Below are 13,688 nucleotides of genomic sequence, written 5' to 3'. Positions count from 1 at the left end.
CCCAGTACAGAGCAGCCAATCAGAACAGAGATCATTTGCAAATGTGGCAAAAACGCAGGCCTCTTAAAGCAGCAGTATGGAGAACTATTATTTTTATTTATTTACTTTTCTGCTCATGGCTGCCCCCTGCAGGTGGATAGTGTACTTTACTGCAGCACTCTGAGTCCCCTTTTATTTGTGGCACATAACAAGTGAAAGCTCTTTTCATATGTGCTTAGTTTTACATGGGGAGGGGGGTGATTTTAGTCCTGTCCAAATCTAGGACTACATTTCTTTTTAACGGACTGCGCTCTTCTACATCAGTAAATGTTCTGGGGCTCTTTACCTTCAGTAAAACGAGCCATAAAAATAACCTCAGGCTATATTAATCCTGTGTAAATCATCATGTGGGTACATTTTCCATCATCACCACATCATCCTGTGGAAAATGACTTTCTCAAGGTGTTTCTCCAGTACGGAGGAGATCGAGGAGGCATTTAGTTTCATCATAAATGGCACAGATACCTCAAACCTGTCAAAGCCAAAAGTCCAAGACCAGGACTCTTCAGAGGCGCTACACTGCTGGCAGCTAAAGGCGAGTCTTTGGGTAGTGTAGCTGATGGCCTACATATGTGTTGGTAATAATTAAATATGTATAATCTACACTATTACTATGGGTTACACAATTGGTTATCATCTTTTCTGGAGGTGACAGCAGTGTATTAATCGAGAAGCCACTCCCATCTCAGTCATTTATACAGAGATCGCTTACCCTGTGCGAATCTCTCATAAGGTTTATGGACGTCCTGTAGTAAAATTCCATTACTCCACCTCCCCATGTCGAACTAATCCCGTCCAAATAAGGCCTACGAGATATAAAATCAGCACTGAAAGTGAAGCAGGCTTCACCAAAGTTACGTGGTGCAGTCAGCAGTGAAATAGCAACGAGTCAGTAGAGCATCAACATGATTCTGGAGCAGCTGCTTTAATCATTTTACATACTGCTGCTTTAAGTGATGGGCTCAAGTTCACCTTCAGTTCAAAGCAGTTAATTTTAAAGCTTAAAATCTTTAACCAAAGCATATGATGCAGGTATCTGGTATCTGCTGACACTAAAGGTTCAATTTTAGCATTAGAAAAAAATAGCTAGGCCTGTCTTTTATTTGCATGATGCTAATTGGTGGGGTTTAAGCTTCCATTGAGCTTTTAGCTTTGTAAGCTAAAGAAGAAGACCACCTTGGACACGAACGTCTGGCATACATTTGAGGTATGGTATGTTTGATTCTTGACTCAATACATGAGGTGAATGGAGCTAAATGGCTAAAAACCTAGTTAATGTGGCTTACATGGGTTTATAATTACATGGGTGCTAATAGTTAATAGTATGGCATTGGGGACCTCTACAGGCCAGGATGGGTAATGTACTTTAGCTTTCCCTATTAATCACCTGATTAATTATTAAATTAATTGAAATAATTAACATGTGTATATATAATATATGTATATATATATATATATATATAATTTATTTATTTAATAATTAATTTTTTTCTTTCTTTTGCAAGGAGTTTTTCCTTTACCTGTAATTTTTTTTTCTCAGAAAAACAAATTCCTCTCATGTTCTTTCGAGACTCATCCACCCCCTCCCACTTTTTTTTTGTTTTACTATTGACCTTCACTGAAAGATGAGGCGATGTGAACTTGATGAACTGGAGGAATGAACAGCAATATGGACAAACTACATCAAACGATCATAAAAGAAATGTAATCTTGTCCAACACGTCGCCGCTGTACCTAAAAACCTGTACAGACTGTTTTGGAGGAAGGTTTAGACAAACACATCCATTGGATTTTATTCAAGAGGAGCCAGTTCACCTGCCTCCCCTGATAACGGGCCACAGAAGCCTGTCACAGATGGAGCACCCAGGGGCTCTCGCAGGCCACGATGCGAGAGAAAGCCATCCAGAGAGACTCAGGTTTAGAGAAATAGTGTTTTGGGTGATGTTGGGGCACGAGCGTATAAACGCAACACACTTCTGTCTCTGAGAGTGTCCACGAGTTTCGCAACCTCCAGCCATGTGACTCGGCCTCCCCCTGGGCAGAGGTCACAATATAACGATGGCGGTCGATGGTGCTTGTGTTCCTGTGTTCTTGTGAAACGTCAGCGACAGCAGCCCGAGTTCTAGCCGAGTACAGTCCGAACGCCCGGCTGTGTTCCTGTCCCGCCCGTGTTCTCGAGGACGCAACAGGAACGTGACTTGTGTGGACAGCCAAATATCCCAGAATGCATTACGCACCACTCTGCATGTTACCCTACTGCGTCCTCCCGTTCTCGGGGGTTTGGACTCCCAACCTTGCCTTACTTTGTAATCGTGATCGTCATAAGTTCAAAATCAGAAAATGCTATAAAGCGCCAGTAACAGCTAACAGTGAATAGCACTGGTGACCTCTACAGGCCAGGGTGGGTAATGCACTTACGCATTCCTTATTATTGCATGGAAAATCACCTGAGATCATTCTTGTGAAAAACTTCATGTGAAGCCCCAACGTCCTTTCAGGGACTCATCCAGGCCTCCACTGAAAGATAAGCTGAAGGTTTTGCTTCTGAGCCACGATACGAACGTGTGGGATGAGCAGCAATGTTCACGAACTACGACAAATGATTATAAACATGATGAGAAACCTGTCTGTCCAAGACCAGGGTCCTTCAGGTTTCACAGTCTTCTCGCTTCCGCTTCAGGCCACTTAAAGCATGCCGCCGCCGTCGCCGCCACTGCTATACCTGGCACAAGCTGCTGTGCACCCGGGCTGGGATTGCATTGGCAGCTCAAGGACAGGAGGACGCTGGCGGTCTTTTTTGTATTCAGGATGTAATGAGTCTTCCAATTCCTGTTTCCTTATCCTTCGCCCCGGCTGTGTGACAAGAAAGCTAAGCAGAGATGCACCCCAGGGACAATTAAAGCGCTTGGAGGATGGGTTCGGTTAGGCTAAAGCTGGGTTTATCGGCCTGTGCGCCCTAACAACAGTGAGAACCCTGGGAAAAGGGGGGTATCTGCCAAATGGAATTGCATTTCTCCCACCTCTCCCCCCCTCCTGTCCTTGTTCTCACCACTTCCTCTGGTGAGGAATTTCAATTTGTGCCTGTTCGAGGAGGCAAATTGAGTGCAGCTCTGGCATGCCGCCTCTGTCAGTGACTTCTGTTGTTTGAGAAAGTGAGGATGGCTTTGGTAGAGGAGCTGGAGGAGGGGATTACCTGGAATTCGAGCTGGGCAGTGGAGTGGGTAGGGCAGTGGGCAGGGACCACGCTTAACTAGATTAATTACGGTTATCCAAGGATCTCCTGGAGGACGCCCAGTGTTTCCAGTTTCCACCAACATCCAGTGTATCTAGTCAGTCCTTCATTAAAGTACATCAGATGAGCTGTTCGTCTAACCGACATACGCTATATGGACAAAAGTATTGGGACATCTGCTCATTCCTTGTTTCTTCCAGAATCAAAGGTATTAAAAGAGTTGATCCTGCTTCTGTTCTGTGGAGTAACGGTCTACTGTCCAGGGAGGAAGACTGTCTACTAGATTTTAGAGGTGCATTGCTGTGAGGATTTGATTGCATTCAGTGACAAGAGCTTTAGTGAGGTCAGAACCTCATCCTCATCCTCATCATCCCCAACTCATCCCAAAAGTACTGGATGGAGCACCACCATCATTCCATCATTCCAGAGAACACAGCTCTTCCACTGCTCCACAGCTCAATGCGGGGGGCTTTATACCCCTCTAGCCCACGCCTTAGCATGAGCATTAGGCTGCTCCAGAGAGTCCTATTCTATTGGCAGTACAGTGTAGTGGTACACACTCTGGACTGATATCTGGGTGAGTGTGCTGAGTGTGTGTGATTGGGGTTTCTATAGCATGTGTGTGTATTAGCATTAGCATTAGCCTCCACTCTGGAGGTTCTGAATGGGCTCTTCAGTGCTGGTTTATAAACAGAGGAAGGCGAGTGCCGGTTCTCCCGCTGGTAAAACAGTGAGAGTGTTTCAGTGAGAGTTTTATAAAGGGTCAGATATTATGGTCTGTTTTTTTTAGGTTCCACTGTATAATAGCTCCACACTGCAGAACCTCAACTCCTTTATTTACCTTCTGAGAACGTCCGCACTGCTGCTGCAGCCGACTGGGGATAATAATGTCTGTTAATGGGGCCTTGAGGACGCCCGATGGCGCTCTCTGAACACTGTGGTTAAGACTCAGAACTAGGTTTTAATTAAAATATCCAATACCCGATTCGATACCGAATATGAAAATATGTCACATTCATATATCAGTAGTTGCCACCCTATGATGGATTGGCGCCTCGTCCAGGGGGGATTCCGGGTAGGCTTTGGGCCTAACCTGACCCTAATCGGGAAGAGGCTTATCAGTTACCTTTTTGAGGATTATAATTTTTGAAAAATAGGTAACTTCAATAAATGCAATTATGAATTTACCAATTATGAATGGTTTTAAGCTTGTCCTCATTATAGCAGTACATTTCTGATCTGAAGTAATCTGCCCATCTCTGGTGGTATATTGTCTGTACTGGTATTGATGTCAAGGCAACCACAGGGATTTTAGCAGTATTGATAGATTATAAGCTTTATAGTCATTGGAACGTTCTGGTCCATAAAATAGCAATGTCCTTGTTGCCATGCCAGCGGAAGTATATTATGTAAGACAGGCTTTTCAGGGAGTTTTCAGAGTGATAACAAAGAAAACAGTCCAGTTTAACCAAGATGTGTCGCCTTCCTTTAGCGTAGCAGCACTCAGCAAGCATGACTTCAGTATCAGGATTCATGCAGACATAACTAATCTGGGCAGATTCCTAGAGAAAGTGGTGGTGGTGGTTCTCCATCACTGTGTTCATCATTAGAACATCTCCTCTCAAAGTTCTCCTCATGGAGTCTAGTATTATTGGGAGTTCTCCTCAGATCAACACCTGGTTTGATGGTAAATCAGGGCTTAATGATGGTAAATCAGTGCTGCTGCTGCTGCTGCTGCTGTTGATGGAGTTGAACACATCCTCCACGCTGTGCTGGCTGGACTGGAGGGCGTCCAGGAGAAACCTGGAGGAACCGAGCTCTGTTCTTCAGACTAGCTCACCGACAAGATCTCACCTACTTTCTTTCTTCAGAATGAGAAGCTCTTGATTCTCCTTTTTACTGGATTTATCTTCATCTGCTTCATCTGTTCTGGTGGGATCTGGAGCTTCTACAGTAAAAGCTATCTACAGGACTCTACACAGCGTGTGAACCTATAGGTGAACGCTGAGGGTCATGGATTAAGCCTAGTCTGACACTAATGTCTCACAGTCTCATCATTCAATTTAGTCTAGACCTGAGCCTAATCTGGGTCTGGGAAACTGGCCCTAAAGGATAACTGGAGAGCTGCTAATTGCAGTGTGCCTGGGTGTGTACCTCCCCCTGATTAATGTGGAGTGTGGAGACACTTCTCCCAATTAGGAGAGGCCCTATTAAACAGTTGAGCACTACTCAGCTGCCCTTCCTTCTATTAATAACAGCTCACACAAACAGAAGACCATCAGTGATTATATCAAGATTTGCTCAAAATTCGATTTCTATAATATTGGTTAATATTATTATGATCATAATTATGATATAATTGTGGTATACCATGAATACTACTACTAATAAAACGTTTATATATAAAAGTATTATTATTATTATTATTATTATTATTATTATTATATTATTATTATTGGCAGTATATGGCATTCTACATACTGCTGTTTACTGCTATGTATTATTAGCTGTAATAGAATCACAGTATCACATTTTCACAGTTTATCATTACAACAACAATAATTATAATAATAATCATCATAGTATGCATATATATATATATATATATATGTTTTATTAATAGGAGTAATGGTTACAAATATAGCTTTTTATTAGGAATAATAAAATAAAAGCAATCAGTAACAGAACTAACATCATTAAAGTAAATAACAAAACAGAACATATTATTATTATTATTATTATTATTATTATTATTATTGTTATTATTATTATTGTTATTGTTATTATTATTATTATCGTAGTATTCCACATATAGTAGAGGTGTTCCACATATTATGTATTTTATTAGTAACATTAACATAATTAACAACATTCCCAGTAACAACAACAACAATTATTCGATTATTATTATTATTATTATTATTATTATTATAGCACTAATCATTGGTGCCATTGGTGGTAGTATTAGGTTGTATTTATATGTATAGTCATATTCATTCGTTATTACTTTATTAAAAGTAATCATGTATTATTATTATTATTATTATTATTATTATTATTATTATTATTAATATAGCTGTTGATAGACAGCTCGAGCGCCCCTTTAGTGGTGGGCGTGGTTAGTGTTTCCACTCAGAGGCGCGTGTAGAGTCCAGCAGGAGCTGTGGGCAGAGGAGGTATCCGGGCGCGCACACGCGCGCACTCCCTCTTCTGTGGAGACATGCTGAAGACTGTGCGCGTGCACTTCTTCCACTCTGCTGCGCTCAGACGGACGCGCTTCTCCTTTCCCGCGTAAATGCTGTGCGTGTGAGAGCCGGGGCGCGTGAGGCTTAAACCCTGGAGGAGAGATCAGAGGAGAGATCAGAGGAAAGTTGAGGAGCAGTTCATGAGTGGAGGAGCAGATGGCTTCCATCGAGGAGTTCGACCCTCTCCACAGCAGCGTTCCTGCCACCAAGATAGAAGTGACCGTGTCCTGCAGGTCAGTAAGACTTTCATCTGTCCTGTCCGACACACAGCTGAGCACAGCTCTCACACCAGGCACAGAGAGGAAACATGCTGGGTAGAGAAGTACTGCCAATACAATAGGACTATCTGGAGCAGATAAGACACATCACCCTATTGGCACCATGTCAAATCACGAGCCGTGGGCTAGAGGGGCATGAAGCCCCCCAGCAGTGAGCTGTGGAGCAGTGCAACTGTGTCCATCTCTGGAATGAGGGATTCAATACTTTTGGGATGAGCTGGGGAGTTGGGGATGATGAGGCGGGATGGTGATCATCCAACATCCTGACCTCACTAATGCTCTTGTTGCTGTATGCAATCAAATCCTCACAGAAATGCTCCTCCAAAATCTAGTAGAAAGCCGCCTTCTGCCCTGGACAGTAGAGGCAGGGAGCAGGAGACACTGTTTTTAATACCCGTGACTTCAGATGCAGCAATGAATGAGAGCAGGTGTCTCACTATATTTGTCCTTATAGTGTATATATATGTATATATGTATATATAGGTAGAATTCACTGTATAGACCCATTGTTGATGTTCTGGGGGTGGTCCAAAAAACCTACTCCGTCCTTACGGGCCAGTTTCCCAAACAAGTCTAAGTCTCGACTACTCTGTGCTTCATTGTAGTCCAAGACTGAGCATAATCTCGGCCTGGGAAATTAGCCATACGTTGTTCTTCCTTATAAGATTAGACAGTATTAGTGATATTATACCACTGTAGTGCCGTTATATCTATATATGGTTATGTTCATAATAATATTGAACGTTTTCAACAAAAGGTTTTCTACCAAACCCTTAAACCAGGCAAAGTCAAAGCAGGGTTATGTTGTCATGGTTCTGTATACCTTAAAAATAATATAATTTACAAATTTGTTATAGCTGATCGGTGTACATACGTACACATTTCATATATATATATATATATATATATATATATATATATATATATATATATATATATGTGTTTGTGTGTGTGTGTTGTGTGTGTGTATATATGTGTATAAATGTGTATATATGTACATCTTTATATACACCTATATATACACATATAGGAAATATGTATGTATGTACACTGATCAGCCATTACATTTGCACTACTGACAAGTGTATATATATATATGTATATATAGCTATATAGCTACATATATATGTATGCATATATATGTGTGTATTAGTGTGTGTATATATGTGTATATATGTACATAAAAAAAAATATATATATATATATATATATATATGAAATATGTATGTACACCGATCAGCCATAACATTTGCACTACTGACAACATAAAGAAGATTCTCATGCTCATGCCAAAACACCACCTTCAGGAACTGACTGTTCACTTGCTGCCTAACATAGATAATCAGATAATCAATGTGTTTTACATGGCCTGTCAGCATATATATATATTAAAATATGTACACCGATCAGCCATAACATTTGCACTGCTGAGAGGTCACTTGAACCTATTGATTATCTACATATGTTAAGCAGCAAATGAACAGTCAGTTCTAGACGACTGGGTCAGAACATCTCCAAAACATCAGACAGATCTTGTGGCTTTTCTTCTGGTATACTGGTGGTCCGACTGTGTGTATATACGGAATACATTATACAGTAGAATATATATATATATATATTACAGGAAGTAAAGCACCTAGCTGTGAAACCCAATAGACCGATGTGCCGAAAACAACACCCGTCACATACAGTAGCTAAAGCAGTAGTTTCAGTAATGCTGAATATCATCATACATCAATGTTCAGGTGTTTTGCTGGGCCACCGATCCACCAACAGCTCTATCACAAGTCTCTGGACCGTCATTAACGGGATGAGCACCACTCCCCCAAAAGAGTCCCTCAATCTTTATTTTGATGATGCTGATGGAGAGCGCTGAGGACCACGGCATTAAATTTGCATCATTTTCATCATCATCAAACCCTTCATTGACCCCTGTGGCTGGGGGCTTTGTCACCCTGGGATGGACCACTCCCATTAAAATAGAAAGGTTTCATGGTGGGATAAAGGTGGTCTGTCAGAGCATCTTTGTATTGATTTGCAGTGACCCTTTTCTTCTAAGCGGTCAAGTGGATCCAAAGCATGCCAATAATCTACCCCCACAGACTGTAGGGGTCAAGCATTCAGGCCTGTGACTTTCTTTTGGTGGGCGTTCCACGTGCACTCGTCCAGAATAAGGTGAGCAGGGACTCATCTGACCAGATCTATCCATCTACCATTAAGCACAAAGGGTTTTTTTTACTCGTAGTGATAGTGGAACCCTTTACGGTGCTAGATAGCACCATCTCCAACAGGTTTGCCACCAATCCGAAGAACCTTCAGCCTGCTATTCCTTGCAGTGGAGAAGAACAAATGGCAAGGATAAACTGGCACTGTCCAGTTTCGCGCAGTCCAGTCCTAACTTGGCTCCGTCTTTACATGGCAAAGGATGAAACCCCACTGGCTGACCGCTGTTGTCACAGTTGACCCTTTCCTGCTGAACTCAGACCAGTTTTCCATGCCCGAGCGCTAACCGCCTTTATCACCTACATCCTAACCTTTAGCCACGATGGGGGAAAAAAAATATATTATCCAGATCTAATCTGAGATCAGCTTTAAATGGCAAGTTCTGGCTGACCTCCGCTCTCGCTGTGCTCGTCCCCTCGCTGGACAGACGCAGCTGGCACCAACCAGCAGCCCAGCCTTTTATCCCCTCTTGAATAATGAATGTGTAGACTGCTGATGCCGCCTTTGTGTTTGCATAAAGCCTTAACTTCCCTTGGTGTGTTCCCTGATGTCGCAGGGAGGCCTTTTTTTGACAGGAGGTACATGTACAGCTGCCCAAAAGAGGACCTGCTGAGTTTCAAGGCAAGAGGAATGGTGTTTACTGGATTAATGGGGGTGGGAGGGGGGTAGTCATCTCAGGACGTTCAAAGAGAAAAATCATAGTCGTGCACAAAGGAAGGCAGACGACTCGAGAAAACACATAGCGGTGTGATTACAGTTCACCCTGCCAGGCTCAAATCAATTTCCCATCTCGCTCTTCAGATGACGTTTTAAAAAGCTGCAATCTGCAGCTAACTGGTTGTGAAGCTGAAGGACGGGGCTGCCCACTCAAATTAATACAGTCCTTAAAGATGAAGATGCCAAAAAAAGTGTTCTTTGGAGCAATGCTGTAGAAAACAAAAAAAATGGAGCTTAATGGAACTTGTCATTTAGGTTCTTCACACTTCTTCACTTCTTCTTTTACAAAAAGGCTTTTCCTTAAAGCAGTGTTTCTCAAACAGTCTTTGGGGACACACAGATAGTTGGGTTAGAGCAAAAATCAGGACTATCTGGAGGTCCCTGAGGACTGATTTGAGAACTTAAGCTTAAAAGCAGTTTAACTGCTGCATTAACTAACGCACAGCTCAGGACGGGTTTATTAACCCCTAACACTCCATGTCTTATCACACACTAAGGGCTAGTACCCAGTAACTACAGGAACTTCTGTACAAACCTTAAAAGGGCCTATGGCCCACCAGAGAATAGCCCCTCCAGTTTGTACAGAGGTCCCTGTAGTTACTGAGGGGCTATGGCCCACCAGAGAATAGCCCCTCCAGTTTGTACAGAGGTCCCTGTAGTTACTGAGGGGCTATGGCCCACCAGAGAATAGCCCCTCAAAGCAAAACAGAAATGAAGGAGCGACTCACTTATATGGATAATGATGCAAGTGCAGCTGTGATGGCCTTGAGATTAGCGAGGAGAACTTTCCAGTGTTGTATGTTGCCATAGCAACATGGGTTACTAAGTTAATATTTTCGTGTACTAACCTGCCAAACCCGCACTATTAATATTACTATTGGTAGTACTCAATTGGGACGCAGCCACTGTCCCCATTGACCAATCCATGCCCCAGCAGTCCGCCCATGGATGCAAGTGTTGCTGATGTTGAGAGGCTTTGCTTAAATGTCTGCTGTGCAACCTACAGAGAAACTGTAGCAAAGCATTCCCTGTAGCTGTCATTTGTTCTCAAAGTATCTAAATGAACTGTGCTAATTAAGGTCAAGCTTTTTTATTTATTTCGTGTATGGCATCACATTACTAGCAGAAGTCTGATATATATGTTGGGACGTGTTTGGGTCCTTGACTATTCAGTTAACTGTTTATATTTTAACAGAACTGTGAAATGTGTTTTGACAGTTTTGATTTGCTACCAAGAATCAAGAATAGGGATGCACTGATCCGATACGGGGATCGGATATCTGTCAATTACAATTAAACAATTCGTCTGATCCAAAGGACTGATCTGTTCACGTGCCCTCGACCTGTCATCATCTCTCAGTGAGTAATCCAGCTTGTCTTCCATATAAGGAGAACCAGGGAAGAAGGAGCTGCCAGCTCCTCTTTAATCTCACAGACGTCGAATTTCAGAATAAAAGCCTGAGCCTAGACAACACTGTGCCAAGGTCCAGCTCAGGTTTTTATTTTTATTGACCAATAAACAAACATTTGGTTAATTTATATCTGTGTTCATTTGTTTTTGTTTGCTTTACAAAGTTTGTAAAGTATTGATTACGTCAATCCTGACGCCTTAAGTCTCGTTGCATCCTTAATCAAGAGTGTCTGAATGTCTATGTACACTACCAAGGGTCTGATTGCTTTATTGCTATCTAGGTTTACTCCTCCAACTACGTCCAGAAACAGTAAAAATGTTGGCACATCATCCGCTAAGGAGAAAAGATCTTGTGTAGAAGATGTTGTGTCCTCATTAGCATCTAGCACTGTACTAGTTAGCTATTTTGGTTCATTAGCTTATCTGAAAGAGCAGCCTTACTAATCGGACATTGAAATCTATGCTATTTTTTTTAAATAATAAAACATTTTCATGAATGTATTCCTCTGTATTCTGCTAAAGCTTTGTGATACTGCTATTTTTAGCCTACTGCCTTATGTTACATTCACCTAAAACATCCATTTTAGAGGTAGTTTTCTTTGGTTAACCAAACAGTAGCTGTCAAAATAGCTGTCAAAATATGTCTAACCTAGCAACAGTTACTATGACAGAACAGATATGTTTTGGAGCATGAAGGGGTAAATTAAAGGTTTTTCCCAGAGCTGTGGCGTCCAAGCCAAGCATCATTTAGAGAACATTTTTAAGACTGTAGGTGAATATACCAATAACTGGAGCTACTGATCAACACTGGCACTGCAGGTATAAGATAAATAATTCACTGTGGTTTTGAGCTCAGATAATAAGTTATCATCCACCAGGAATCCCAAAGCATCACTGTCTATAAGGTTTTCAAAACAGGCTCTTTTTTGAATGTAGGAGACGAACGTGAAGCTCTATTTCCCCTCAGCGCTTTGTGCTGCCAAATTGTTGAAGCACTTCGCAAGGGAAGCCAATTCATCAAGCTTGTTTGTAGCTGTCATCATAGGGCATGCCAGATGCCACCCTGCCTCCCTGTCAGTCAATATGGGGAGCTTGGAGGAGAATCAGAATGGGCAGCATGGTGCCTAAACAAGCTCCAAACTTCTAGCTGATCTCTGATTTGTTTGGGACTGAAAGAGGATTCCCATTCATACCGGTAGAGCCCAAAGGCCTGCTTGTTATCTGAGCAGTCCTCTGATATATCAATGGCTGTTTCCATGGTTGTAAAGGTGCAAATTATTAGTTAACTACTGTATTTTACCTTGAGTTTCTAGCCCATATACAGCTTATACTGTAAGTGCTTTCAAGGGGCACTTGGGGTGGAGTAATGGGGTGGAATGGAGCAATGGGGCGGTGAGGAGATGGAGTGGAGTAATTGTGCATTGAGGAGATGGGGTGGAGTAATGGGGTGTTAAGGAGATAAGGTGGAGTATTGAGATTTGAGGAGATGGGTTAGAGTAATGGGGTTTTGAGAAGATGGAATGGAGTAAAGGGGCAGTAAAGAGATGTGGTGGAGTAATTGGGTGTTGAGGAGATGGGGTCAAATAATAGGGTGTTGAGGATATGGGGTGGAGTAATTGGGTGTTGAGGATATGGGGTGGAGTAATTGGGTGTTGAGGATATGGGGTGGAGTAATTGGGTGTTGAGGAGATAGGGTGGATTAATTGGGTGTTGAGAAAAAGGGGTGGAATAATATGGTGTTGAGGAGATGGGATGGAATAATATGGGGTTGAGGAGATGAGGTGGAGTACTGAGGTGTTGAGAAGATGGGGTGGAATAATAGGGTGTTGAGGATATGGGGTGGAGTAGTTAAGTGTTGAGGATATGGGGTGGGGTAAATATGTGTTAAGGATATGGGGTGGAGTAATTGGGTGTTGAGAAGATGGGGTGGAATAATATGGGGTTGAGGAGATGAGGTGGAGTACTGAGGTGTTGAGGATATGGGGTGGGGTAAATATGTGTTAAGGATATGGGGTGGAGTAATTGGGTGTTGAGAAGATGAGGTGAAGTAATGGGGTGTTGAGGAGATAGGGTGGAGTAATTGGGTTTTAAGAAGATGGGGTGGAATAATAGGGTGTTGAGGAGATAGGGTGGAGTAATTGGGTTTTAAGAAGATGGGGTGGAATAATAGGGTGTTGAGGAGATATAGTGGAGTATTGGGGGGTTTAGAAGATGAGGTTGAGTATTGGGGTGTTGAGGAGATGGGGTGGAGTAATTGGGTGTTGAGGATATGGGGTGGAGTAATTGGGTGTTGAGGATATGGGGTGGAGTAATTGGGTGTTGAGAAGATGAGGTGAAGTAATGGGGTGTTGAGGAGATAGGGTGGAGTAATTGGGTTTTAAGAAGATGGGGTGGAATAATAGGGTGTTGAGGAGATATAGTGGAGTATTGGGGGGTTTAGAAGATGGGGTGGAATAATAGGGTGTTGAGGAGATGGGGTTGAGTAATTGGGTGTTCAGGAGTGTCTCAAGCAGACTGACTGCAGATTAGTGTAACAGTTTAGA

At 42.3% G+C, this 13,688-nt stretch overlaps 1 protein-coding gene across 2 annotated transcripts in view; it reads left to right on the top strand.

Annotated features, from left to right (window-relative positions):
- Window positions 1-6,444: 6,444 nt before the first annotated feature.
- Window positions 6,445-13,688, top strand: part of cpne9 (copine family member IX) — a 65,062-nt gene continuing 57,818 nt past the window's right edge. For both annotated transcript variants that reach the window (XM_072696567.1, XM_072696568.1), the window contains exon 1: window positions 6,445-6,749. In XM_072696567.1, the coding sequence (XP_072552668.1) occupies window positions 6,673-6,749 (77 nt within the window). In that variant the 5' untranslated portion in view covers window positions 6,445-6,672. The remainder of the gene's footprint in view (window positions 6,750-13,688) is intronic.

The sequence above is a fragment of the Salminus brasiliensis genome, chromosome 14, assembly GCF_030463535.1.
Source record: "Salminus brasiliensis chromosome 14, fSalBra1.hap2, whole genome shotgun sequence".
Classification (NCBI taxonomy): Eukaryota; Metazoa; Chordata; class Actinopteri; order Characiformes; family Bryconidae; genus Salminus; species Salminus brasiliensis.
Note: the sequence above shows the minus strand (reverse complement) of the source record. Positions and strands in the feature narration are given on the sequence as shown.